The sequence below is a fragment of the Convolutriloba macropyga genome, chromosome 1, assembly GCF_964194025.1.
Source record: "Convolutriloba macropyga chromosome 1, txConMacr16.3, whole genome shotgun sequence".
Taxonomy (NCBI): domain Eukaryota; kingdom Metazoa; phylum Xenacoelomorpha; order Acoela; family Convolutidae; genus Convolutriloba; species Convolutriloba macropyga.
The window spans coordinates 61,923,035-61,951,010 of record NC_134468.1 but is presented as its reverse complement, the minus strand read 5'-3'; the positions used below and the strand labels follow the sequence as shown (position 1 = coordinate 61,951,010).

The window sequence follows — 27,976 nt, the reverse complement described above, 5'->3', positions numbered from 1 at the left end:
GCAATTAATGACGGCGCACAATCAATGTGTTGTTAACAAATTTTCGGTAACTGGAAATTCTGCATACTTCAATTTCTATCGCCTTAACACTTCTAGTTAGGTACTAAATAAGGTAAAACCGCAAACTTTTAACTTTTAATTAACTAGTCTAAATTGGTACTTAACTACACTCAAATGCTCAATTAAAAAGGCATTTAAAAAAAGTTTTGAAGTCATTAATTATTCCACAACAGCATCTGTTCGTAGCAGATTGTCCTATACTCTGATGCCACAATCGCCCTGTTCGCTACCAGAACTACTGTTGAGAACCTCCTCGTCGTCTAAGTAGGTTGAGGAGGCGGGTTTGATCCTAGCTAAGCTTTTGGTGAGAGCACTCTTGACCCTGACGGCCTTTTTAGTCGTGGACCAGCCACTTGACATACTGTTGTTCTGCTGCTTACTCATTAATCCTCCTGTTGATTGGTTCTTAGAGCTGTGATGCCCTGATTTATGATTGTGCGCGTGAAAAGGTGCTTTAATTTTCAACTTCTGATTGATAGTCGACGATATAAGCGAGCTAACTGGGTTCTGCTTGACTGCATTTGGTATCTTGATACTTGAGGAATGCTTGTTATGCGTCTGCTCTCTCGAGTCGTCAAAAATGGTTGTGGTAAGTCGCGTGACGGGTACATGTAAAAAGTCACTTTCAGTGAGAGAGTCACTAACTTCGTCGTGATCATGTAGCGAGTGAAGTTGCGACAGTGATGACATGCTATCGTGGAACTCTTCAGAGCTAGAAAGAGAAGACGCCAGATGTGCCAGTGAGAACTCCTCAGTATTTCCCTGTGCGTTAGCTTCCACGGGAGTCTCCCATGCATTGAGACGTACAGAGGAACCAACTGCCCCAGTGGCTTCCGTCTCTACTTCCTCTTTCTTCTCAACATCAAGCGGACCTTCCTCAGTAGAGGAATAGTTGCTGCTTAATGGCGAAGGCGATTTCTTATTCTGTTCTTCTTCACCTTCAGTCTGAAACGTGAAGTAACAAGGTGATGTGGAGACTGTGGTGTGCCGACAAACAGCGTTGCAGTTACTCAGAAAAGTTCTTTTGTAAATTATGAAATATTAACATTACCAACATATTAAATTGCTAGACGGAAATATGACGATCAGGGATCTATAACACTTGCCCAAATAAGTTTTTACCATAGTCTATACTTTAACGCGTATGATAACAGGACAAAGTGCTCTTTGCGTTTATTTTGGTTAAATTGTAACTACCGTTTAAACTTGTTTTTGTTCTTCATTTTCTTTAGAAACCAATCGCTTCAACAAAATATGATTGTAGACTTATCAACTGCTTCGGTCAAGACGTTATTCTTGAGCATTGACATCATTGGAACCAGTTATAATAAAAACAATTATCAGATTATACAGCAACAATACAGAAAACACAGATTAAAATATAAGCCAATGTTTTCTAAAAACTCTTTGATAACGTTAAATTTTATATTATTGAAAACATTTGGTAACGTTGAAAAATGGCCAAAATTCAAAGGATGGTCAAATACTGATAGGCTCAAACAACGGACACGGCTAGAAATTATCACAAAACAACTTGGTTTCTTAGAATTCAGGAAGTAGAACTCCGCAATCAACTCTGTGACCCAAGACACATTGTGAAAGCAGGAGGCAGATAACACTCTTAGAATAAACTGATTTTCTCAAAGAAGATTACTTAAAATTAGGACTCAAGAACACACATTTTTTGTTTTAGGAGTCACAGCAATTCAGACAAAAATAATAGACTTCTCTCTAGTTGGAGATGTTATATCGTAGACCAAATGAGTTCGAACTATTGCAAAAAATAATTAAAAAGACAAAAGGAAAAGAATAATACTCAAAAGCGAGAAATCGTTTATTAACCAGAACTGAGCCCACAGGAATATTTGCAGAAAGTAAAAATAAGTAAAAACGTTTAAACACAATTTCAACAAATTCTCAGTGCTGCATTATATTAAATGAAATTGGAAATCAAAAAATGAAAAAAAATCTAAGAAATAGGCCTAAATCAATAAAATTTTAAACATAGCAGGCAGATTGCCAGAAAATAGCCGCAATAGATTCTTAGATCGGCAGTCTAAAAAAACAGTAAAAAAGACAGACCAAAAAAATTCGTCTTTTCAGTGAAGGCTGATCTGTTATATTTTGATTAAAAATCTGCATAATTTATTGCTGCCTCTATTAGCTGATCTCAAATAACCTTCATTTAGAGTGACACACACCCATTTGACCTTATCTCTTTGAATTAAAGTAAATAAAAGTCAATTTCAAAGTGAGGAAGTCAATTTTCAGAGTGAGTAAGTCCAGTGTGACCAAAAATTTAATCACGCGCATGAAAAACCTCGCTCCACTAAGAGCGAAAAATGACGTCACACATGCAATTCAGTTGAAATTGCATGAACGAATGAACAAAAAGTGGCTGTGACGTCATATGGTCGTAACAAAAATCATGACGACGAAATAAAAAAAAACCAAGAGAAGGCCAATAATAGCCCCAGCTATCGCTGTGCGGCTATTAAACAACTAATTAAAATCTCTAAGAACCGCCCTTCGCACCATAAGTATAAGTCTCCAAAACATATTCTGTGAATCGCATATTTGCCGACAAGTGAGCTGAAAGGCTCTAAGAGCATTCAATGCCCACTGCGAGCTACCTGTTATCCCGTTTTTGAGGACGAAAAGTCAAATGCGCCAGACGAAAAATTGGTCAAGCGCAAAATCACATAAAAAGACCGACAGGACTAATACAATTGCTACAAACTTCGTTTGAAAGCAAATAAACATTCAAAACATTCAAGATTCAAAACCTTTAAAAAAACTCTGAAAAAAAATTTCAAATTGCACATGCCAATTTCTTTGAACTTCAGAAACTCAACGTCAAAACATAACTCAAAACAGGAAATTAGAGTCCCTGAAGATGCCAAAAAATATATTTAATAATGAAAACCAAGTAAAAACAAAAAAAACTGGGGAAAAATTGGACAAAAACTTACAAAATCGGATTAGCATGTGTACATTTTTAGAAAAAAAACCGAAAAACTTAACGCTAAACAGAGGCATTCAATGCAAGAGCATTAAAAGTGAAGTTGCTATACTCACCAGTGTTTCGAAAGAAGTCCGCTTAAAGATCCAAAATTGCAGAAATCAATGAAAAAAAGGAAAAATTAACTAAAGAATTGAGAAATATGTTTGCATTTTACACTTGAAATGCATTTTTAGGCTCTCAATAACACTGTGGTATCAATTCCAGAGTGTAGATAATGCAGTATTGACTAAAAATTATTTTCACAAAAAAACCAAAGTACAAAAAAACAGCCAATACGACGAAAAAACGGCTAAAAACGTTAAACTATATCCACCATTCTTCCAAAAACTCTTTTCAAAGTCTAAAAATCATTCACTGAACGCAGCGCAAGATCAACAAATTTCTCTGGCTCAGAAAAAATAGTTCACATGCCATTATTACTCAGTTTCGATTTTCGGTTAAAACGCCGTCTGAACAAATAGTACTTCCGGTAAAAAAACATCAAGAAAACCAATACTCTTCTTCGAATCGTAAAAAAAGGAGAGCGCCTTAATAATAGCCGTTGAGAGGCTAACGGCGGCTATTAACCAAAATTACAAATTTCGATACACTCTACCTAAACCGCAGTATAGCTCGGCTCAGCTAACAGCTTCCCAGCTATAAACATAAGTGACTAACGCCGGTTGAATTGCTCTCGAAAGACAGACCGGGGCAATTTAATTTAGGGATGTAGATTAGAATTTTTTATAATATGACTTTTATATTAGCAAAAAATTTTATTTCAGAATGAGAGCAATTGAGATCACTCAAAATGAAGAAGTGAAGCTTGAAACAGTCACTTGAGAAGTCACAGAATGTTCTACAACAAAAGCGCAAAAGTGGTCAAGCGAAAAATTTGCATAAAGACCAACACGTTCACAATAATTGCTTCAAACTTCGTTCGAGAGCAATTAATAAGCCATTACTAAAATTTACCTGATCCGGTTGGACAGAAGCACCTTTTACAGGTGAGCCAATATGTGAGAAGATTGATGATATTTTTGGTAAGCCTGAGGGCAACAGTTTAGGCAATTTGTTCAAAACGATGCTAGTGTAGCTGTGAACAGAGGTTGGCAATGGAGCAGCAAAAGGTGTCTGTGCCGTACTAGTGACTTTGGAAGCTTTACTTGAGGGTTCCTTGTCTCTCGAGTGGTAATGATGATGACTTGTGCTGCAGCTGTTGAACTTGGTCAGCATGCTGGTCACGTGTTTCATGTATTCAGTAATAGGCCTTGTTTCAGAAATAGGCCTAAATCAATAAAATTTTAAACATAGCAGGCAGATTGCCAGAAAATAGCCGCAATAGATTCGTAGATCGGCAGTCTAAAAAAACAGTAAAGACAGACCAAAAAAATTCGTCTTTTCAGTGAAGGCTGATCTGTTATTTTTTGATTAAAAATCTGTATAATTTATTGCTGCCTCTATTAGCTGATCTCAAATAACCTTCATTTAGAGTGACACACACCCATTTGACCTTATCTCTTTGAATTAAAGTAAATAAAAGTCAATTTCAAAGTGAGGAAGTCAATTTTGAGAGTGAGTAACTCCAGTGTGACCAAAAATTTAATCACGCGCATGAAAAAACTCGCTCCACTAAGAGCGAAAAATGACGTCACACATGCAATTCAGTTGAAATTGCATGAACGAATGAACAAAAAGTGGCTGTGACGTCATATTGTCGTAACAAAAATCATGACGACGAAACAAAAAAAACCATGAGAAGGCCAATAATAGCCCCAGCTATCGCTGTGCGGCTATTAAACAACTAATTAAAATCTCTAAGAACCGCCCTTCGCACCATAAGTATAAGTCTCCAAAACATATTCTGTGAATCGCATATTTGCCGACAAGTGAGCTGAAAGGCTCTAAGAGCATTCAATGCCCACTGCGAGCTACCTGTTATCCCGTTTTTGAGGACGAAAAGTCAAATGCGCCAGACGAAAAATTGGTCAAGCGCAAAATCACATAAAAAGACCGACAGGACTAATACAATTGCTACAAACTTCGTTTGAAAGCAAATAAACATTCAAAACATTCAAGATTCAAAACCTTTAAAAAAACTCTGAAAAGAAATTTCAAATTGCACATACCAATTTCTTTGAACTTCAGAAACTCAACGTCAAAACATAACTCAAAACAGGAAATTAGAGTCCCTGAAGATGCCAAAAAATATATTTAATAATGAAAACCAAGTAAAAACAAAAAAACTGGGGAAAAATTGGACAAAAACTTACAAAATCGGATTAGCATGTGTACATTTTTAGAAAAAAACCAAAAAACCTAACGCCAAAAAAGAGGCATTCAATGCAAGTGTTATAAAAGTGAAGTTGCTATGCTCACCAGTGTTTCGAAAGAAGTCCGCTTAAAGATCCAAAAATGCAGAAATCAATGAAAAAAAGGAAAAATTAACTAAAGAATTGAGAAATATGTTTGCATTTTACACTTGAAACGCATTTTTAGGCTTTCAATAACACTGTGGTATCAATTCCAGAGTGTCGATAATGCAGTATTGACTAAAAATTAATTTCACAAAAAAACCAAAGTACAAAAAAACAGCCAATACGACAAAAAAACGGCTAAAAACGTTAAACTATATCCACCATTCTTCCAAAAACTCTTTTCATAGTATAAAAATCATTCACTGAACGCAGCGCAAGATCAACAAATTTCTCTGGCTCAGAAAAAATAGTTCACATGCCATTTTTACTCACTTTCGATTTTCGGTTAAAACGCCGTCTGAACAAATAGTACTTCCGGTAAAAAAAACATCAAGAAAACCAATACTCTTCTTCGAATAGTAAAAAAAAGGGGAGAGCGCCTAAATAATAGCCGTTGAGAGGCTAACGGCGGCTATAAACCAAAATTACAAATTTCGATACACTACACCTAAACCGCAGTATAGCTCCGCTCAGCTAACAGCTTCCCAGCTATAAACATAAGTGACTAACGCCGGTTGAATTGCTCTCGAAAGACAGACCGGGGCAATTTAATTTAGGGATGTAGATTAGAATTTTTTATAATATGACTTTTATATTAGCAAAAAATTTTATTTCAGAATGAGAGCAATTGAGATCACTCAAAATGAAGAAGTGAAGCTTGAAACAGTCACTTGAGAAGTCACAGAATGTTCTACAACAAAAGCACAAAAATGGTCAAGCGAAAAATTTGCATAAAGACCAACACGTTCACAATAATTGCTTCAAACTTCGTTCGAGAGCAATTAATAAGCCATTACTAAAATTTACCTGATCCGGTTGGACAGAAGCACCTTTTACAGGTGAGCCAATATGTGAGAAGATTGATGATATTTTTGGTAAGCCTGAGGGCAACAGTTTAGGCAATTTGTTCAAAACGATGCTAGTGTAGCTGTGAACAGAGGTTGGCAATGGAGCAGCAAAAGGTGTCTGTGCCGTACTAGTGGCTTTGGAAGCTTTACTTGAGGGTTCCTTGTCTCTCGAGTGGTAATGATGATGACTTGTGCTGCAGCTGTTGAACTTGGTCAGCATGCTGGTCACGTGTTTCATGTATTCAGTCACAGACCAAGGCGGCTGACCTCCATTGATATATCTCACATAGCAGAAACCATCCTCAATTTTATTCTAAAAAGCTAAGTAAGTTGCAAACCAGAGGTTATCGCGCTGTATGAGTTGTTAAGACAATTCGAAAAACAAATAGCGCAATAATCAAGTGAATGAAGAGATCATCGCACAAGGCATTAGAGAAACAAATAAAACCAAATGAAAATTTACTGAATTTCAGGAAAATTTTAAACAGCCTGCAGATTGCCCGAAAATTTTCAAAAAAGTTTCAAAAATTGTTCTAATTCACTGTGCAGTTGCAGTTAGATTCTAAACCTTACTAACTTCAGCTTCTAAACTGAAGGGTATTAAGCTTCATACTAATATCAGCTAGCAATCGCTCTAATGAACTTTGATAACCTAATGCACTATGACTTAATTACCGGGCTTTATCTTTTATCGGTTTATCCCGTTTCTTTTGATTTCGCTCTTATAACATTGACCGTATTCACTATATTGTGTAATTCAATGCGTGAAAGAATTTAGAATCCATTCAATTGCAACAGTGAGTGGAGTATGTCAGAAGTCAAACGCGAAAAACGTGACCAAAAGGTAAAGCGAATAAAAAACAGCCGGAAGAATTCAGGAAGCGACTCGAAGTGGAAATCCATTTAAACGCCATTCAACTACTCATCAGACAAAACGTGCCTCAACTAATTTATGATTATCTTGAAACAAAACAAAGTAAAAACAAGAAAATCAAATCTGTTTAATTATGATTTAAAAAATCTGACCAATATTTGTCATAAATTGAGGTCCCGAAATAGTAATCTCTGGCAAAATTACTTCATCAAAACAACTAGTACCTACTAAAACCACTTATTAGAACTTTTTTAAAATACCTGAAATCAAATCATGAAAAAAATAAGCTCTTACAAACAACTTGGACTAAAAAACTGGAAAAAGTTAACAAATTTTTTAATATTACAAACGCACATTTATCCGAAGAAAAATTCCTTTCAGTCACTAGTATCCAGATTCTCGCAAAACAAAAGGCAATTCATAATAGGCCACGAAACTTCTCTAGAAACAGAAAAAAACTGCAAAAAAATTAAGAAAAATAGTTTCAATTTTCGCCATTTTTGTCATATTTCTCAACAAAAAAATGCTTCATATTCTCAAAACTGTAACCAATTGTTACCTAAAAAACTGCTCAAGTAATAAGAATCTTTTTTCAATTCTCATTTGAGGCAGTAAAACAAAACAATTGTCAAAAAATTGCAAAAAATTAGCCGAAAAATCAGCAAAATACATGAAAAACCTCCGAATTAGCATTAAATTCATATGAAATTCTAGAAACCTTCAAACGACTACCAAAACCAGCCTAAAATTAAAACAAAATCATAACCAAACCTCAACCAAAAAAAATTGAAAACAAAACTGCTTTAAAATTGCCGCACGTGAACAAAAAATTTCGCACGCTTACAGATTTTTTTCACACCTATTTCTAGCTTTCAAGAAAACAGCTATATGAACAAAAAGCCACTCTTTTCGCTCCACTCTTCATTTTGTTCAGCAACAAAATCACTCCAAAATTTTTTTACGTGTTTCATTTCCTGCTTCAAAATTCGCTCCAATTAAATTGATTTAAAAAAAAGGACTTCTTCAATACTCTTCGAGTAATAGGCCTATCAGAGGCTGACGGCGGCATAAATTCATTTCATCTATGTTTCTGATCTCTTAGAGCGAAAACCAGCCAATTGGTTCGAAAATCTTGTTTTAATAGCTTTAAGACCAGTTCTGCACTGACAACCCAGTACTGCTTAAATCCAATCGAATTTGCATAAACTTACCTAGCGTTACGTTTAAAAAAGGGTTCTTCGATAATAACCACTAAAGGATCTCAAACATTCGGGGGATTCAAATAGCCTTTGAGAACATAGCCGGCAGATTGCCAGAATAGCTGCGAAAGAATAGATTTGCGTGCCGTATGATAGAGATAGAAACAGATACAGATATAAGTTGAAAAAGTTATCAGCGCCGCTCAAAAAGCTTTAAAAAAATTAAACGATAAATTAATAAAGCTTGTCAAAATTCATCGCGAAGAAGCCTTTTCATTAGGGACCCTTATTACACATATGAGTTCCTTTGATCTTAAACTAAATCAAAATGAACTTAAATTTCAAAGTGCAAATGTCATTTTATTGAGTGAGGTAAGTCACTTATGATCAAAATCTAATCACGCAAAAAACTTTTGTTAGAGAGAGTTACAAATGACGTCACGCGCGCAAAAACAGTTAGTGAGATGAAGAAGTCATTAAGAAAATTTGACTTTCCAGCTTTGAGGTGTGAACAAATCTAAAACGAAAAAAGAGCGTCAGACGACGAAAAAAAACCAAGAGCACCGCAATATTGCTCCACTCAGCCTACAGCTTCGCAGCTATAATTAAAAACTTTTAGGGGTTTTAAATTTTTAGTAAGATCAGATCTTCTGAGAATACTCTCCACCAACTTTTAATTGGACTGGTACTATTTCAAGATTTCTTTACATCAAAGTAAACCATATAATCCACGATCTTTTCCACTAGCCCCCACCTGCTTAGTTTTGCACTTCCAATTTACACATGTTTAAACATACTGCTAAAGTTAAGCCAGTTTATACATGAACATATATGAACAGTGGCGCTAGTGAAAATGGCAGACGTACCAAAAAATAGAAATTTTATTGCTGGCCAATCCCAATTGAGAAAATGAAAATATTGTTTTATGATTGGCTGATTGCTCAACAAATTCTCCATGTTGTAAAATAGGATATGAAAGTTAACGTAAATTGCTCAGAATTCGAGATAAGCCGAAAGAGAAATGTTTTTTTTCCGGGGGAAACTCGTCTCACGTTCGGCTGTGATAGATCATATCAAGTCCTACGGGCCACTGAGGCATGGCCATGGCCCGCGCCGCATGGCCAGATGCTGTAAAAATATAATCTAGAAATAGGCTATGTCCAATTTAGGCTAATTGAACGCATAACGGTAGTGTTTTAAATTTCTCAGCCAATCGCATTCGTTGAAAATTCTTCATTTTGGTAGGTCTATTTAAGACGTCACCATGAACAATATGCATTTATTAAAAGCTAGCATAGCTATGGTTTGAAATGTGACGTCTTAACAAATAGACGTACCAAAATGTAGAAATTTCAACGAATGTGACTGGTTGAGAAATTTGAAACACTACCTTTATGCGTTCAATTAGCCTAAATTGGACATAGCCTAATGCAAGATTATAATTTTTACAGCAACTGGGCATGTCATAGGGGCCATGGTCATGCATCAGTGGCCCGAGGGACTTGATTTGAATCTATCACAACCGAACGTGAGACCAGTTTCCCCCCCCCCCCCCCCCCGCAAAAAAAAACTTATAATTTTTCTATTTCGGTTTATCGCGATTTCTGCGCAATTTGACGTTAACATTCATATCCTATTTTGAAACATGGAAAATTTAATGAGCAATCAGCCATCAGAAAACAATATTCCTATTTTCTCAATTGTAATTGGCCAGCAATAAAAATTTCTATATTTTGTTACCTCTGACATTTTTACTAGCGCCGGTTTGAAGGTATTACGTTTTTCAACAAAAATTTGTTGCATATAACGTAAGCATCAATAAAATTTTCTCTATTATATCATTTTTGGTGTTATCGTCTACAATAAAGGTTCGATTTTAAAATTTTGTAAGGAAAGTATTCTACAAGCGCCTTCAATCTGCTTGGACACTTTTGTTTCAATGAAATGCAAATATCGCGCTTACAATTCGCAAAAACTTATATTTTGGGAGGTGCTAAAATGACGGCTATATAGGGATGGGGGTGCTAGAAGAAAAGATCCATAATCCAACGAACGTTATCGAACCCGTTATCGAACGTCTTTTATTAACCATCTCCCTCTCTGGGAGGTCATTCACATTGCATATAATTATTTCAAATCAAGATTTGCTTGCAAAATTCAATTAGTTTGATTACAATGAAAGCAAATTAAAGGCGTGATTGCTCTTACATTTCTCAATCTTAATTAGTTTATTTTCAAGTAACTGAGAACTTACATTTATATTGTAGTACCCGGATATACGCTTGTGCAAGACGAAATCCCTCCTTTCGTAAAATTGGATAGCTCTGATGTTTGAGCATAAGACGTGTAGATACACTGCTTTGATGCATGACTTGTCCTTCCCCTTCACTTCTGTTATCAGACTGTCCATGAGAAGAGAACCTAATCGTTTCTTGTTACAGAATAACCCAAACAAAGCAGAATTTTGAAGGAAAATACGACTAACTCACCAATTCCATTTTCACGATACTCGTCGAGTACTCCAAGGCTTAAAAGATATGCGACTTTACTATCAGGGGCACTGTTTGAGGCGAGTATGTCTGCATCCTGGAAAAGAAAGCAAATGCTTCATTACTCACACAGACTACTAAACTAACATCTAGCATCGCACGAATTTCTCTACAAAGAATGGCCAGGGGTTGGCATTAGTAGTCGCTAGCTTGATCTTAGGGAGCCCACCTTTAATGCCCGAGGTAAGGGGAGAAGTGGGAGGGGGTGGGCGTACAGAGTGAGGTGTTGTGCTGGGGATCAAACTTTACACACTTAGAGATTAGTGCAGGCTCTTATAGAACTATTCAGAGACCTAATACCCTGTCTTCACCAGTTCATTCCACTTCTCAAGAAGAAAAGTCGCAAAAAATCGGTGGTCAACAGAAAAAAGAGAAGAAAATTAAGTAGCACAAAAAATTGCATTAAATGAAGACCGCTATTCTACTTCCGGACGAACAGTACTGTTAAATTCTTGCTATAATTCGTTTGTTATGAACATACTGAGCACTAAGGTGAGTACGATGTGAAATCTTCAAGGTGATCATAAAGCTGTTAAAGTTACAATTCAAAACTTAATCAAGTTAAACAAATTTTACGTAACTGTGAAACTGCAATCTGTATTTTTCATGTACGTAGGTTTGCTAGCTACTCCGAAAAAAACTAAGATGATTTTGCATCTATTGATAGTTAAATCAAAAGAAACGACCAAAATTGTGCTGATTAAAATTTGCTAAAAACAAGCAGTTTATTAAAATTTCAATTTAGCATTAATATTAGTTCAACGAGCGTAGCTCAGGATTGAAATGCTTTCAAAAGTTTGCATAAGTCGCTCACAAAAAAACCTTTAATTGACAGAGCAAGCAAAAATCATTATGAGAGCAGCAAGTTGTGTGACCACAAATTGGACATACCAAGGAATAAAACCTTCAGTACTGTGAAAAACATAACCGACTAACTTCACGCGAACTGCTGTTAAATGACCGGCGAGGGGTTGGCTTTAGCTCGCCTGTCGTTGACAATACGGCCTTTAGTTGCTTAATCTATACACCATCAGAAAACATAGCAGGAATATTGCCGTAAAATAGCCGCCATAACCTCACTTCCCGACTTCAGCATCAAAACGGTTAGACAAAATATAGAAAAATTGATTCCGCTTATTGACTGTCACAGTAATCGCGTATAATTGCTTAAAGCATTTTAAATTCCACATCAAACAGTGAGTGAAGTAAAGTCAGAAGTCAAAGGTGAAGGTAGTGACTTATGTAAAACGGGAAAAAGGTGAAAATGAACTAAGAAAACACAGCAGGACAAGTCCTCAATTACAACCCAAAAAATTGACCTGAAATTCATTTTTACAGCAGCATCAAAATAAGACATTCAAAAAAGTCCATAACTTTATATAAAAATTGACATACTCATCGTTACAATGGGTATACAAAACAACAACCTTGTGGGAAGCAATGACAAAAACCAGAATATCTTTGAAAGCCAGTGGCGTCAAACCAGGAGAACCTCATAACTACATGCCAAAATCCTTAACCATGGCATGTCACAAAACTTTGTGAAGACATTAAATACCTTTTAGCTGTTCTAATGGATGAAAAAAGACAACAGAAAAACAAATGAAGACAAGATACATATTCATTTAAACTTTTTGAAAATAAATTATATCTCATTCAATTAATATGTTAGTTAAAACTCAAAAAGAAAACATTGACCAACATCACTCCGCATTGCAAGGCTTATTGCATTGTCGCTTCTGATACAAAGCGATAAGACCATAAGGAAAACAACAAAAATCAACTTAAAAATCAACCTCAACTTGATAACTTGTTGAAATCATAAAATGACTGCTATGAACTCAAGTGACTAATTAGATTCCCTTATCCCTCTTATTAACCGATAAAATATAATATTAAACATAACCGACTAACGTTGGGCGAATTGCTCTCAAACGACTGACGAGCGGTTGGCGTTGCAGTAGGTAGCCACAGTTTAGTGAGGCTAGTTTTAGTTTAACTGAAGGGGCGTGACGTGAGCGCAGCGGGGGTGCACCGCAGCGCGGGAGGGGGGCGGTGCAACAGTGGATTGTGGGGACTGATGTGAGTCGGTGGGTGGGGTGTGGGATCAATTTCTATACACCATAAGTACAAGTCTCCAAAACAGTTTCTGTGAATCGCACACTTGGAGACTATTGAGCTGAAAGGCTCTAAGAGAAATTAATGCCCACTGGGCGCTATCTCTTTATCCGGTTTCTGAGGACGAAAAAGCAAATGTGCCACACAAAAAGCGGCCCAGCAAAAATTGCATCAAAAAGACAAACAGGATTAATATATTTGCTAAGACTTGCGTTTGAGAACTAGTTAAGTCATTTATGATAAAACATTTCCATTATAATTCAGCATTAAGGAGGATAATTGATGACATCACGCCACATAACAGCATCTGAAGTGCGGCACCAGCAAAAAGAGTTAAGGAAAGAGAGTGTGAAAATAAACGTGAGCGAGAAAGATAAGGAAGGAAACCCAACCGACACACACACACACACACATACACACACACACAGAGAGAGAGAGAGAGCGAGAGAGAGCTAGGAACATTTTCTACGATGGGATTCGACTCGTCAACTTTTAGTTTTCTAGCCTTGTATTTGAATAAATTCCTGATATTAAAATCTTGAAAAACATACGATTAAATCTAAAAAACTATGCAATAACCTATTATCAAAAACTAGAGGAAGTTTGTGGCTCTTGGGGCTGAAGAATTCTAAATGACAAAAAATTTCAAAAACTTCAAAAAACAAATTTCAAGTTTAAAAAAATTGCTAAAATTTCTAAAATTTAAAAGTGGAAAAGAAATCCATGGCCTAAAACAATTTTCAGTAAATTATAATCAAACCATTATGGAGGTTTTTTGACCCCTGAGGCTGATAAAATCTGAATAATGACAGTAAATGTGAAAATAAAAAAATTGAAAGTTTTGTCAAAAAACGCTAAAATTCGTGATTTTAAAATCTTGAAAAACATTCCATTACATCTAGAAACTATAGAGTAACCTATTTTCAAACCGTAGAGGAGTTTATTTGGCTCGTGAGGCTGGAAAAACATTAAAAAGGACAAAAATTTTCAAAAAACTGCAAGCTTTATCAAAATTGCTAAAATTTGTGATATTAAAAAGTTGAGAACTATTCTAGGACCAATAAAAAATTTTGAATAACTTATTATCAAAACGTTAAGGAGGTTTTCTGGCCCCGGGTCGACAAAAGACTTGAATAAGGAAAAATAAATGTCAAAAAATTACACGCTTTGTAAGAAACATACTAAAATTCGTGATGTTAAAAAATTGAAACTATTCCATTACTAGAAACTTTGCACTAACCTATTATCAGGCCCTAGAGGAGGTTCTTTGAAACCTAGGGCTGATAAATCTCAAAATATGACAAAAATTTTCAAAACATTTGAAAATTGTGAAACTTAGTATAAAATGCGCGTTTTTAGCGAGCGGTTGTTCATCAATAGCTGGCCACGGTGCAGTGTTGGTGGTGGTGGTGGTGGGGGGGGGGGGGGTTGCAACGGGCGGGGCTTAAGGGGATGGGGCATCAGTGTGGGGGGGGGCAACAGCTCGGTGGTGGAGCAATAGTGGAGGGTCAACGTTGGTAGGAGGGTCTTTAACCTATAAAAAGGGCCCTTCACACCATAGCTATGTCTCCAAAACAGTTTGAGTTGAAATAGAGCTGAAAGGCTCTAAGAATACTTAATGCCCGCTGGGCATTACCTGTTTATCCTGTTTTGGAGGACATAAAGTTATACGGGTTAGACGGAAAATCGGTCAAGCGAAAAATCGCATTGAAAAATATCAACAGGACTAAAATAATTGCAACAAACTTCGTTTGACAGCAATTCGGAAACGAACAGCGTATGAGTGACAGCAAGCAAGCTATGAACCGGAACATTGAATTAGATTAGTTAGGCATCCTTGGCAAGCCATGATACTTGTCAATAAGTAGATCAACAGATCCGATAACAAACTGAACTATAAAAACTTTCCAAAAAATGATAATTCTCAAAAATAGAGAGCATTAGCTTTGAACTGAATCAATTAAATCCAACAAAAAATAATCCCTATAACCCGCCTGCAAAACTCTGACAAAATCAAAAACCAAGAGAAGCCCAAAAACAGTTCCACTCAGCTATCGCAGCTAGAATTCTTATTATACAAGTATTATCATTATACAATTATTATTATGAAAATTACAACTATGAATAAATGGGAAGTCAAAAAATTTCGTCGCACAAAAACCATAAAATCTTTTAAAGCCAGTGGCGTCAAACCAGGAGAACCTCATAACTACATGCCGAAATCCTTAACCATGGCATGTCACAAAACTTCGTGAAGAAATTAAATACCTTTTAGCTGTTCTAATGGCTGAAAAAAGACAACAGAAAAACAAATGAAGACAAGATACATATTCAATTAAACTTTTTGAAAATAAATAGTATCTCAGTCAATTAATATGCTAGTTAAAACTCAACGCGAAAACATTGACCAACATTCCTCCGCATTGCAAGGCTTATTAGCATTGTCGCTTCTGAGACAAAGCGATAAGACCATAAGGAAAAAAAACAAAACATAAAAAATCAATCTCGACTTCATAAGTTGTTGAAATCATAAAATGACTGCTATGAAATCAAGTGACTAATTAAATTCCCTTATCCCTCTTATCAAACGGTAAAATATAATATTAAACATAATCGACTAACGTTGGGCGAATTGCTCTCAAACGGTTGGCGTTGTAGTATGTAGCCACAGTTTAGTGAGGCTAGTTTTAGTTTAATTGAAGGGGCGTGACGTGAGCGCAGCGGGGGTGCACCGCAGCGGGGGAGGGGGGAAGTGCAACAGTGGATTGAGGCGACTGATGTGAGTCGGTGGGTCGGGGATCAATTTCCACACACCATAAGTACAAGTCTCCAAAACAGTTTCTGTGAATCGCATACTTGGAGAATATTGAGCTGAAAGGCTCTAAGGGAATTTAATGTCCACCGGGCGCTACCTCTTTATCCGGTTTCTGAGGACGAAAAAGCAAATGGGCCAGAAAAAATCGGACCAGCAAAAATTGCATCAAAAAGACAAACAGGATTAATATTTGCTTAAACCTGCGTTTGTGAGCTAGTTAAGTCATTTATGATAAAACATTTATATCATAACTCAGAGTTAAGGAGGATAATAGATGACAGCACGCCACATAATAGCAGCTGAAGTGCGGCACCAGCAAAAAGAGTTAAGGAAAGAGGGTGTGAGGTAAAACGTGAACGAGAAAGAGAAGGAAGGAAACTCCAACCGACAGAGAGAGAGAGAGAGAGAAAGAGAGCTAGGAATATTTTCCATGATGGGATTCGACTCCGCAATTTTTATTTTCCTCGCCTTGTCAGTAATTAAATCAAATAGAAAAAGTGATAAGTGCAAAATTTTAAAAGATTCCGGATTTTGCAGTTAAAAAAAATTTAAAACCATTTTTGTCTCTGGAGTTCTGTCACGTAGCCAAACTGCAAGACTTAAAAAGTTTCGTTGGTCAGTAATGATAAATAGCCTCAGAAAAAAATAAGATGATCATAACTCTATTATGAAGGAAACGACCAAAATTACGCTGGTTAAAATTTGCTAAAAACAAGCAAGTTATTTAAATTTTAATTTAGCATTAATATTATTTCAACGAGGTTACCTCATGATTGAAATGCTTTCAAAAGTTTGCATAAGTCGCTCACAAAAAACCTTTAATTGACAGAGCAAGCAAAAATCATTGAGAGCAGCAAGTTGTGTGACCACAAATTGGACATACCAAGGAATACAACCTTCAGTACTATGAAAAACATAACCGACTAACTTCACGCGAACTTCTGTTAAATGACCGGCGAGCGGTTGGCTTTAGCTCGCCTGTCATTGACAATACGGCCTTTAGTTGCTTAATCTATACACCATCAGAAAACATAGCAGAATATTGCCGTAAAATAGCCGCCATAACCTCACTTCCCGACTTCAGGATCAAAACGGTTATACAAAATACAGAAAAATTTATTTCGCTGACTGATTTTCACTGTATTCACGTAAAATTGCTTAAATCATTTTAAATTCCAGATCAAACAGTGGGTGATGTTAAGTCAGAAGTCAAAAGGTGAAAGTAGTGACTTATGTAAAACGGGAAAAAAGAGAAAATGAACTAAGAAAAGACAGCAGGACAATACCTCAATTACAACCCAAAAAATTCATCTAACAAATGACCTGAAAATCATAGTACATGACCCTATATGCGCAAAATGAACTAAAACATCTGAAAACAATAAAAAAAATTCGTTATCCAAAAGTTACTGTTTACAGAATCACAAAGAATTACACCACTTTATAAAAATATTGACTTACTCATCGTTACAAAGGGTGCACAATACAAGAACTTTGTGGGAAGTAATGGCAAAAACCAGAATATCTTAGAAAGCCAGTGGCGTCAAAGCAGGAGAACCTCATAACTACATGCCAAAATCCTTAACCATGGCATGTCACAAAACTTCGTGAAGACATGACATACCTTTTAGTTGTTCTAATGGCTGAAAAAAGACAACAGAAAGACAAATGAAGACAAGATACATATTCATTTTAACTTTGAAAAAAATTGTATCAGTCAATTAATATGTTAGTTAAAACTCAAAGCGAATACATCGACCAACATTACTCCGCATTGCACGGCTTATTAGCATTGTTGCTTCTGAGACCAAGCGATAAGACCATAAGGAAAACAACCAGACTTAAAAAATTAACCTCAACTTGATAACTTGTTGAAATCATAAAATGACTATTATGAACGCAAGTGACTAATTAGATTCCCTTATCCCTCTTATCAACCGATAAAATATAACATTAAACATAACCGACTAACGTTGGGCGAATTGCTCTCAAACGACTGGCGAGCGGTTGGCGTTGCAGTAGGTAGCCACAGTTTAGTGAGGCTAGTTTTAGTTTAATTAAAGGGGCGTGACGTGAGCGCAGCGGGGTGCACGGCAGCGGGGCAGGGGTGCAACAGTGGATTGGGGGGACTGATGTGAGTCCGTGGGGGATCAATTTCTACACACCATAAGTACAAGTCTCCAAAACATTTTCTGTGAATCGCATACTTGGAGACTATTGAGCTGAAAGGCTCTAAGAAAACTTAGGTTTCTCAGGACGAAAAATCAAATGGGCCAGACAAAAATCAGCCCAGCAAAAAAATTGCATCAACAAGACAAACAGGATTAATATATTTGCTAAAACCTGCGTTTGAGAGCTAGTTAAGTCATTTATGATAAAACATTTCCATTATAATTCAGCGTTAAGGAGGATAATAGATGACATCACGCCACATAACATCAGCTGAAGTGTGGCACCAACAAAGAGTTACGGAGAGAGAGTGTGTGAAATAAAACGTGAGCGAGAAAGAGAAGGAAACCCAACCGACACATAGAGGGAGAGACAGAGAGAGAGAGAGAGAGAAAGAGAGAGAGAGAGAGCTAGGAATATTTTCCATGATGGGATTCGACTCGTCAACTTTTAGTTTTCTAGCCTCGTTAGTACTCAAATAAATTCGTGATATTAAAATCTTGAAAAACATACGATTACATCTAAAAAAACTATGCAATAAATTTTATCAAAACCTAGAGGAAGTGTGTGGCTCTTGGGGCTGGAGAATTCTAAATGACAAAAAATTTCAAAAAAAAACTTGAAACAAATTGCAAGTTTAAACTGCTTAAATTTCTGATATTTAAAAGTTGAAAAGAAATTCATGGCCAAAAACAATTTTCAGTAATTTATTATCAAACCATTATGGAGGTTTTTTGACCCCTGAGGCTGAAGAAACCTGAATAATGACAATAAAAGGGAAAAGAAAAAAATTGAAAGTTTTGTCAAAAAACGCTAAATTTCGTGATTTTGAAAGCTTGAAAACATTCCATTACATCTAAAAACTATAGAGTAACCTATTTTCAAACCGTAGAGGAGTTTATTTGGCTCGTGAGGCGGGAAAAACATTAAAAAGGACAAAAATTTTCAAAAAACTGCAAGCTTTATCAAAATTGCTAAATTTGTGATATTAAAATTTGAGAACTATTCTAGGACCAATAAAAAATTTTGAATAACTTATTATCAAAACGTTAAGGAGGTTTTCTAGCCCCGGGTCAAAAAGAGACTAGAAAACGACAAATAAATGTCAAAAAAAGTTGAAACCATTCCATTACCACTAGAAACTATGCACTAACCTATTATCATGCCCTAGAGGTTTTTTGAAACCTTGGGCTGATAAATCACAATATGACAAAAATTTTCAAAACATTTGAAAATTGTGAAAATTAGTATGAAATGCGCGTTTTTAGCGAGCGGTTCTTCATCAATAGCTGGCCACGGTGCAGTGTTGGTGGTGGTGGTTGGGGGGGGGTGCAACGGGCGGGGCTTATGGGGATGGGGCATCAGTGTGGGGGGGGCAACAGCTCGGTGGTGGAGCAATAGTGGAGGGTCCACATTGGGGGGGGGGGCTTTAACCTATAAAAAGGGCCCTTAACACCATAGCTATAGTCTCAAAAACAGTTTGAGCTGAAGGGCTCTACGAATACTAAATACCCGCTGGGCATTATCTGTTTATCCTGTTTTTGAGGACGAAAAGTCGTTACGGGTTAGACGGGAAAACGGTCAAGCAAAAAATCGCATTGAGAAAGACCAACAGGACTATTATAATTGCAACAAGTTCGTTTGATAGCACTTATTACGATTAAGGGATGAGATTGCAATAAGTTCAACAAATACCAGCAAAACTCAAAGCCACTAAAATTTTTTGAAAACGAACAGAGTATGAGTGACAGCAAGCAAGCTATGACCTGGAACAATTAATAAGAAAAGTTAGGCATCCTTGGCAAGCCACGTACCTGTCAATAATTAGATCAACAGATAAGATAACAAACTGAACTATAAAAACTTTCCAAAAAAAAGATAATTCTCAAAAAATTTTGTCGGGAGTCATAGAAAGCATTAGCTTTGAACTGAATCAATTAAGTCAAAAAAAAATAATCCCTATAATCTACCTGCAAAAACTCTGACAAAATAAACAACCAAGAGAAGACAAAAACCAGTTCCACTCAGCTATCGCAGCTAGAATTCTTATTATACAAGTATTATCATTATACAATTATTATTATTGCAGTTATAACTATGAATAAATAGGAAGTGCCAAACTGAACGTTTTCTCACGGTCAGAGAGCTGGCTTTTTAGCTGGCACGGCCGTTTTCAATAAAAAAAATACAAGCGGAATTGTTCAACTCTTAATCAGTCTGAAAATTAATCAGCCTTTTAGTTTTTCCTTGTCAGAATTTCAAACACATTTGCACGGTTTTTCAATCTCAGTCCAGTTTATCATCGAAATTTGAGACTCTGGGTTTTGTATCAAAATTTCAGACTGGGTTTTGCTGCATCCTGTCATTGTGTCACGGGCACCACTAAAAGGGGTCCCACCTTGGGCTACAGCTCAAATATTTTTTGAGGAGTTCATCGTTGAATAAAATATATGAATCCCGAATTCTATCCATTAAATCAGTAAAAACGAAAGCAGGGTTATCATAGCAACTCATCAACACTTCGTTATCGACTAATATACTTTATAACTTGCAGCATCTGTGCAGTAATGAGAACCGATTAACTTTAGATTTGGCCTTCGGTACTTTTTAAAAGATTTAGCTGATCTGTGTGTTGCATGCGTGAGCATCTACTAACGAAAACCAGCTGTTTAGCTCATTATCACCATGCAAAATATAAACTGATCGTAAAACAAACTTCAAGAGTTCATAGATGTGAAGTTCATGTACTCTAAGAAATTTAACATCTCTTGTGACATCTTCTAACGTATTTATATTTCTCCTAAAAACATAACACGCAGTATTCTCGGCTGTAGCATTAATGATGGCTCCAGTGAGCTGAAACTCACTCCTCCTTTAATGAGTAAAACTTATTGAACAATAGACTGAACATCTGAGGAGAAAAATCTAACAGAACTCCACGAGGCACGTAGTGTCGCAGTTTTTATAAAGTTCCACACTGCTTACTTAGATTCTCTACCGCCAAACTAATGCGAGCATTAAACGACAACTTGCTATCTAAGAAAACACCAAGGTACTTGTAACTAGTTGAGTTTTCATTACTGAGCCGGGTAGGCTAAAACTATCTCTTAGTCCGTTGAACTTTAAGCTGATTTAATGTTGATTTGATAAGTTTTGTCTGTATTCAAAGAGTTTATTCACTTGCAACCAGGATGCAAGACGATTAAGATTCTGCTGGATTATGGCTTTTGATTGACCAACAGCTGTTATGTTGGTATCATCTGCAAAAAGAACAACTTTCAAATGTTTACAAGATTGAGGCAGATCGTTATGTAGATTGCGAACAAAAGAGGGCCCAAGATTGATCCCTGAGGTACACCACATTAAACGTTTAGAAAAGATAAAGCAACTCCAATTAATGCAACACATTGATTTTGATTTTTCAGAAAATTTTTTATCTACAGCCAAAATTTAAGATTTGTTTCATAAAATTGAAGCTTAGTCAATAAAACATCATGATCAAGAGAATCAAATGCTTTGCGAAGATCCAGAAAAATGAACAAACTAATGTTCTTTTGTCCAGGCAGCGGACTGATTCCGTGAACTTTGCGATAGCATCCACTGTGCTGTGTTTTTTACGGAATCCAAATTGGTTTTCAAACAGGAAAGTTGGTTTTCAAACAGTTCTCTCTCTAGAAGTTGTAAACCCGGTTTTCAAGTATTCAATAGTGCAATTCGTCTATAGTTATTTGATTGGTCTCTGGTACCATCCTTATGCAGAGTTATTATTTTCACGTTTTTGAGTATATTCAGGAAATAACCCTTAATAAAAGAAGCATTCGTTATTTGACTAAATGAGGACCACGAACGGGTGAACAGATTTAATGAATACATAACTCAGCTCATCGACGCCGCTAAAACTTTTGCTATCCAAATTCTGTTTATTTCGTCGACTTCTTTCAAGGAAAAAGGATCCAAATGCTTTTGTCTGCACTTTTCAATGTTGCTTTGAGATTGCTAGTATTACAGGAACGGACGCCTGTATTTTTTTGCCAATTCCAGCGAAGTATGCGTTCATTGAATCAGCAATGTCATCAGCTGCCACTAGCAGCTCATCATTTTCGTTTCTAATTGTTTTAATTGTGTTGTGATTAGGGGTGGTGCCTTTTAATTCATTTAAAAACTTAAATGTCGACCTTGAGTCTCCGATGCAATTTTTGAATATCTTATAGTTATGTTCCTTTTTCGCCCCATAATTCAACTTCGGCTCTAGCCTTCCGCAAATTGGCCAACCTCCTGATATTTTCCTTGTCTTTTGGCTTTTATTTCACTTAGTCACAAGATTTTTGATTCCATTAGCGATCCATTGGTTTGCCACAGTAGAGTTTCTTTTAGACTCTATTTTTCGATGGATAAGCTTTGTTCACTTCTTGTAAGATTTTATAGTGAAACTGGTCAAACAAGAAGTCAACTTTCAACTCATTTGCATAATCCATTTTTAGCAATGTCGTTTCAGCTCATGCAAAAACTCTTCTAATTGACAAGTTGAATTTAGAAAATGAAAATGTTTGATAAATCTACTACATTTTCTAAAGCTATACCAATGGTTACTGCGTAATGGTCAGAAGAATTGGCGTTTTTATGCACCTTGCCACTAATAAAAATTATATCTGGCGCTAGAAAAGGATCAGTGCAAGTTTGGCTAGATGTAGCAACCCTGGTCGGCTCAAAGTTTGTCACGGAAAACCCAATAAATTCACTATCTCTACAAAACTGGTTACTTGATCATTACGGAGAATATCTATGTTGTAATCACCCATTACAGTGACTTTTTTATTTCTACGGGAGAGCTGTTCTAATTCATGATGCAACTGAGCAAGAATAAGCAACTTATTTGATCGTGTGGGGTTGTAGAAGATCAAAAGGAACAGGGTAATTCCACTGATATGTACTTCAACCAGAACATTTTCGTCTACTGAACATAGCTCTTCAATTCGATCAATTTCTTTTGCAAATTGAAGCAATATACCGCCCACTTTTCCTTGCCATGTAGCACGTAGCAAGGTCCGGATTAATCAACCATGATTCAGTAATACCTAATATTGCAGGTGGAGACAAGGTTATCTACTAGTATCTCAAGTTTCTCATGGTGTTTTTTTAGTGATCTAGAATTTAGTAGGATCACATCAATAGTTTTATCACAAATGAAAGTATTTGGTATATTACGGGCAACAATTCAAAATTTTGATCAAGGTTCCTCAGTAGGTTGGTGCTGGCGCTAATCATCTTCTGATGATGACTTGGTCTGAAATGTCTCAACATTGTCCTCTAATAAAGTTTACTTGGCATTTGGCGATTCGGCCATTAATCTTATCACAGTCAATCAAAGCATATTTGTCATTCTTCCTGGACTTCAGTTCAGCGATCAGCTCACGTACTTCTTCGTTTTCACAAACAGGCGAAAGATTGTTGAAGCTTCTTTTCAATGGTGGTATTCGTGATGACATAGGACTGCCAGGTTGAACACCAGGAGGTTTTTTGAGCATTGGCATTGAGTGGGATGTCGGGAAAATTGGCGTAGTAATAGCTGGTTTTTGGTGGGAAAACGAGCTTCTGGATCGCTCCACATGGCTTTTTAGTTCATTGATGTCTTCGATTGAGTTATATTAGTTACTATATCTTATAGTAATGTTCCTTTTTCGCCCCTTAATTCAACTTCCTCTCTAGCTTTCCGAAAACTGGCCAACCTTCTGATATTTTCCTTGTCTTTTGACTTTTGTTTCACATAGTCAAAAGATTTTTGATTCTATTAGCGATCCATTGGTTCTTTTAGACACCCTATTTTTCAATGGATAAGCTTTGTTCACTAGTAAGAATTTATAGCGAAACTGGTCAAACAAGAAGTCAATTTTTAACCCATTTGCATAATCCATTGTTAGCGATGTCGTTTCAGCCCATGCAAAAAACTCTTCCAATTGACAAGTTGAATTTAGAAAATGAAAATGTTTGAGAAATCTACAACATTTTCTGAAGCTTTACCAATGGTTACTGCGTAATGTTCAGAATCAGTGGCGTTTATATGCACCTTGCTACTAATAAAAATTATATCTGACGTTAGAAATTGATCAGTGCAAGTTTGACTAGATGTAGCAACCCTAGTCCGCTCAAAGTTTTACACGGAAAACCCATTAGAATTCACTATCTCTACAAAACTTCTGGTTACTTGATCATCACGGAGAATATCTATGTTTAAATCACCCATAACAGTGACTTTTTTATTTCTACGGGAGAGCTGTTCTAATTCATGATCCCACTGAGCAAGAAAATGCAACTTATTTGATCGTGGGGGGTTGTATAAGACCAAAAGCAACAGGGTATTTCCACTGATACGTACTTCGACCGAAACATTTTCTTCTACTGAACATGGAAACTCTTCAATTCGATCAATTTCTTTTGCAAATTGAAGCATTATACCTCCCACTTTTCCTTGCCTTGTTTTTGAAAGAACAGTTTCATAACATTGCATCCTGTAGCACGTAGCAGGGTCCGGATTAATCAACCATGATTCGGTAATTCCTAATATTGCAGGTGGAGACTCAAGGTTATCTACTAGTATCTCAAGTTTCTCATGGTAATTTCTTAGTGATCTAGAAATTAGTAGGAACACATCAATAGTTTTATCACAAATGAAAGTATTTGGTATGTTAACGGGCAACATTTCAAAATTTTGATCAAGGTTCCTCAGTAAGTTGATGCTGGCGCTACTCTTCTTCGGATGACGATTTGGTCTGAAATGTCTCAACATTGTCCTCTAATACAGTTTGCTTGGCGATTCGGCCATTAATCTCATCACAATCAATCAAAGCATCTGTCATTCCACCTGGATTTCAGTTCAGCGATCAGCTGAACAACAAGGCGAAAGATTGAAGCTTCTTTTCAATGGCGGTATTCGTGATTACATAGGACTTCCAGGTTTTTGAGCATTGGCATTGGGTGGGATGTCGGAAATATTGGCGTACTAATTGCTGGTTTTTGGTGGGAAACCGAGCTTCTGGATCGCTCCACATGGCTTCTTAGTTCACTGATGTCTTAGATTGAGTTGATAACATGAGCAGCTCTGCCACCATTTCGAACACTATGAAGCATAGGTTGCTGTTATGGGTCGTACCATACAGACACTCTTCTTCGGCGGTTTGTTTCAACTCGATGTCAAGCTTTGTTATCCTTTCGTGGATCAACACTGGTTTGTTGTTGGCCGGATTTCTGTAGTTCTTGAGAAATGCTTTCGTTTCCAGGCTCGGCCTTTCTGATCATTGTACAAAAAATTTGCAATGATTTTCAGAAAGTTTCCGTTAGCTCCTCGGCCTAATGGATGACAAGCCTTCAGATCTTCTTCGCATATTTGGACATGCAGCATTTCACGGATAAAAGCAACAATGTCGGCTAGATATGAACCATTTGCACCAATGGGCAACTTCTTGAAGAACAAGCAATCTTTGGATTCGTATCTCTCCAATTCATTGACTTTAATAGTCATTTGACGCATCTCTGCGAGTTGAGATATTCGCTGGTCCTTATGGGTAATATCATCTATCAAGTCATTGAATAATTCCTTCATTGATGCATCAACATCCATTGACTTCATGAGTGCACTCAGCGTTGCATTTTTTGAAACCATTGTGAATACTGATAGATATAGCAAGGATGTTAGATCGCCGACATAGGCAATGCAGCATACAATATCCTATTTAATAAGTTTATCACAAGAATTAGGCCAGTTATACCGTTTTTCATAGTGCTGTTGAACAGGGACAGATCATTCGCGACTTTGTATTAGCGCAGTGGAAAGATGTCACACTTGATCACTGCACTGCGTCTATCAGCCGAAGAGGTGCTCAGCGATGCAACGCACTCCGAGCTTCATGCGTTTATCCGTTTTTGAGGACAAGTCAGACAAAACCGTCCGACAAAAAAGAAATAGTAAACGAAACGTCGGTATTATAAAAAATGGCATCAAGAGACCAGCAACGCCATTATAATCGCTCGAGAGCAAATAAAAAGAACACAAAAGTGTCTAAACGCAAAAGTGTTTAAAAAGCGTCTTAAACGGCAGTATTTGTAAAAAGGATTTAAATTGCGTAAAAAACCAATTTAAGTCAGGCGAATTGCTCTCAAACGACTGGGGCTGTGAGCACGGGTGGAGCAAGTTTTGGGGGTTATGGGACAAATTAGGTGTAGTGCGGGCTATGAAGGGTAGGGCAGTCCAACACTAAGAACCACCCTACATATCATTATATTAGGACTCAGTGAGCCATAAAGCTCTAAAAGAACTTAAAGCCCTACGTGTGTTACGTGTTTTGAGGACGAAAAGTCGAAATCCGCAAGAGATTGCTCAAGCCTAAAATCGCATAAAAAAGACTCCGGTACATATATATAATTGCTTAACTTTGTTTCAGAGTAATTAAAAGGCAACTAAGGCCGGAAATGCTCTCAAACGCACATTTGATTGTAAAAATAGGTGAGTACAACTACATTTGCCAGTGGATTTCAGAGCCAAAAACTAAAAAAAACTGGCGGCTTTCCAATTACAGCCCCCCTCCCCACATAATGGTGACGCATGAGAATCAAAAATTCCATACAGCAGCAATTTTTTACAACTAGGTCACTTGCGCTCTTGCTATCAGAATAATGCATGAACAAAATCCACTCTTTTTTATTATGTCTTCTGTTCAGTAGACTGGCCTAAACTTTTGTTTCCAAGCGCTGCATAGAAATTAACATCAGGATTCACTGACACTCGGCCGATTAAACACCGCAGATCACCATAAGTCCGTCAAGTAAAAAGTAAATAAGTAAAAACCAATGAAAAAACAATACTCGCATTTGCTTTGTAAAAAGACATCCACACTTACAGGAATTGGTTTGACACTTCGTTCGAGAGCAATTAAATGCTTTCGCCCATGTAGGTCAAAATGATCTGAGGACAGAACAAAGTTAATGGAAAATTTTTACTGTTTCTGGAACTGAATTATACTCACATCCGAATTTACTGCATGTCTGGGCTTGACTTCAGCAATAATTACGCCTACTATTAAGCCTCGATATACAGCAGATAACGCAAAATACTTTTTATCAGATGTTACATCGTTGTACCACTTCTCAGGATAGCTGAAACAATTAGTAAATCAAACCAGCGTTCTATGATCAAGAGTATATTTTAGAACAATAAAATTGATAATCAGCTTACTCGATGGGAAAGAACTTTTTACAAAGCTCTTTGACTCGAGGTTTATCTTCAGTCTCAAGAAACTTCAATTGGACTCCTATTTTGATAGCTTTTTGCCCTGCGAGACTTCTTGTCGACTCCACTGCAGCCATAGTACTTAGACAGCAAAAATGTATTGCTCTTTCTCCGTTTTATCATCACATCAATTCTGCAGCACGGTTATTACACCGTCTTTCGTGCATTGGCCACTAAAAGATAGGCTTAATAGAGCTAACTGACAAAATTTGGTTTGTTGTTGTTGCTGTTATGACTTTTCGGCATCAAGCCGAGGGGATTGCTCCCATAGAAGTTTTGGTCTTGATTCCACTATTTTCTGCAATAGGAGCAATCGCAGAAAATGGTCCATGTACAAACTCCTCTTTCGTTGAAGTTCAACATCAGACGGTCCCCCATGAATGACAGAATACGTCTTTTGAGTCCCAAAGGCTGGGAAAAGTCTATCTCTTCAGGCAGATTGTTGGCAACTTTGGCAGTTCGAAAGTAAAAGTTCTCTCTGAATTTCTCGGTTCTGTTTTGGAATTTTGAATAATCTGCTTTAAACTCTACCATATTGGTGTTCATAGGTTTCTATCAATGGAAGTGCGTTTTCTTTATCATG

At 36.7% G+C, this 27,976-nt stretch overlaps 2 protein-coding genes across 3 annotated transcripts in view; both read right to left on the bottom strand.

The window, feature by feature from the left end:
• The window catches only part of LOC142341363 (uncharacterized), a 513,659-nt gene extending 487,801 nt beyond the window's left edge, over positions 1–25,858 (bottom strand). For both annotated transcript variants that reach the window (XR_012759110.1, XM_075392294.1), the window contains exon 1: positions 25,839–25,858. The gene's annotated coding sequence lies outside the window, so the exon portion shown is untranslated. The remainder of the gene's footprint in view (positions 1–25,838) is intronic.
• Positions 122–27,971, bottom strand: LOC142344934 (uncharacterized). The gene is made up of 8 exons (XM_075397052.1): positions 27,340–27,971; positions 27,131–27,260; positions 10,952–11,048; positions 10,717–10,883; positions 6,339–6,702; positions 5,815–5,839; positions 4,040–4,352; positions 122–1,005 (listed from the first exon to the last, which is right to left on the bottom strand). Exons 1-8 carry the CDS (start codon positions 27,468–27,470, stop codon positions 256–258), a joined length of 1,977 nt encoding a protein of 658 aa, XP_075253167.1. The 5' UTR covers positions 27,471–27,971; the 3' UTR covers positions 122–255.
• Between the last annotated feature and the right edge of the window lie 5 nt (positions 27,972–27,976).

Bases quoted from the DNA above. Each gene is read 5' to 3' on its own strand.
- LOC142344934 (XM_075397052.1), bottom strand. From the start codon at position 27,470: ATGGCTGCAGTGGAGTCGACAAGAAGTCTCGCAGGGCAAAAAGCTATC. The intron at 6,703-10,716 runs GTAAGTTCTCAG...TTAGCTTTTTAG, and splicing joins CCGGGTACTACAATATAAAT to AATAAAATTGAGGATGGTTT. The intron at 4,353-5,814 runs GTGAGTAAAAAT...TTATTGATTTAG, and splicing joins GTTTTAACCGAAAATCGAAA to GCCTATTTCTGAAACAAGGC.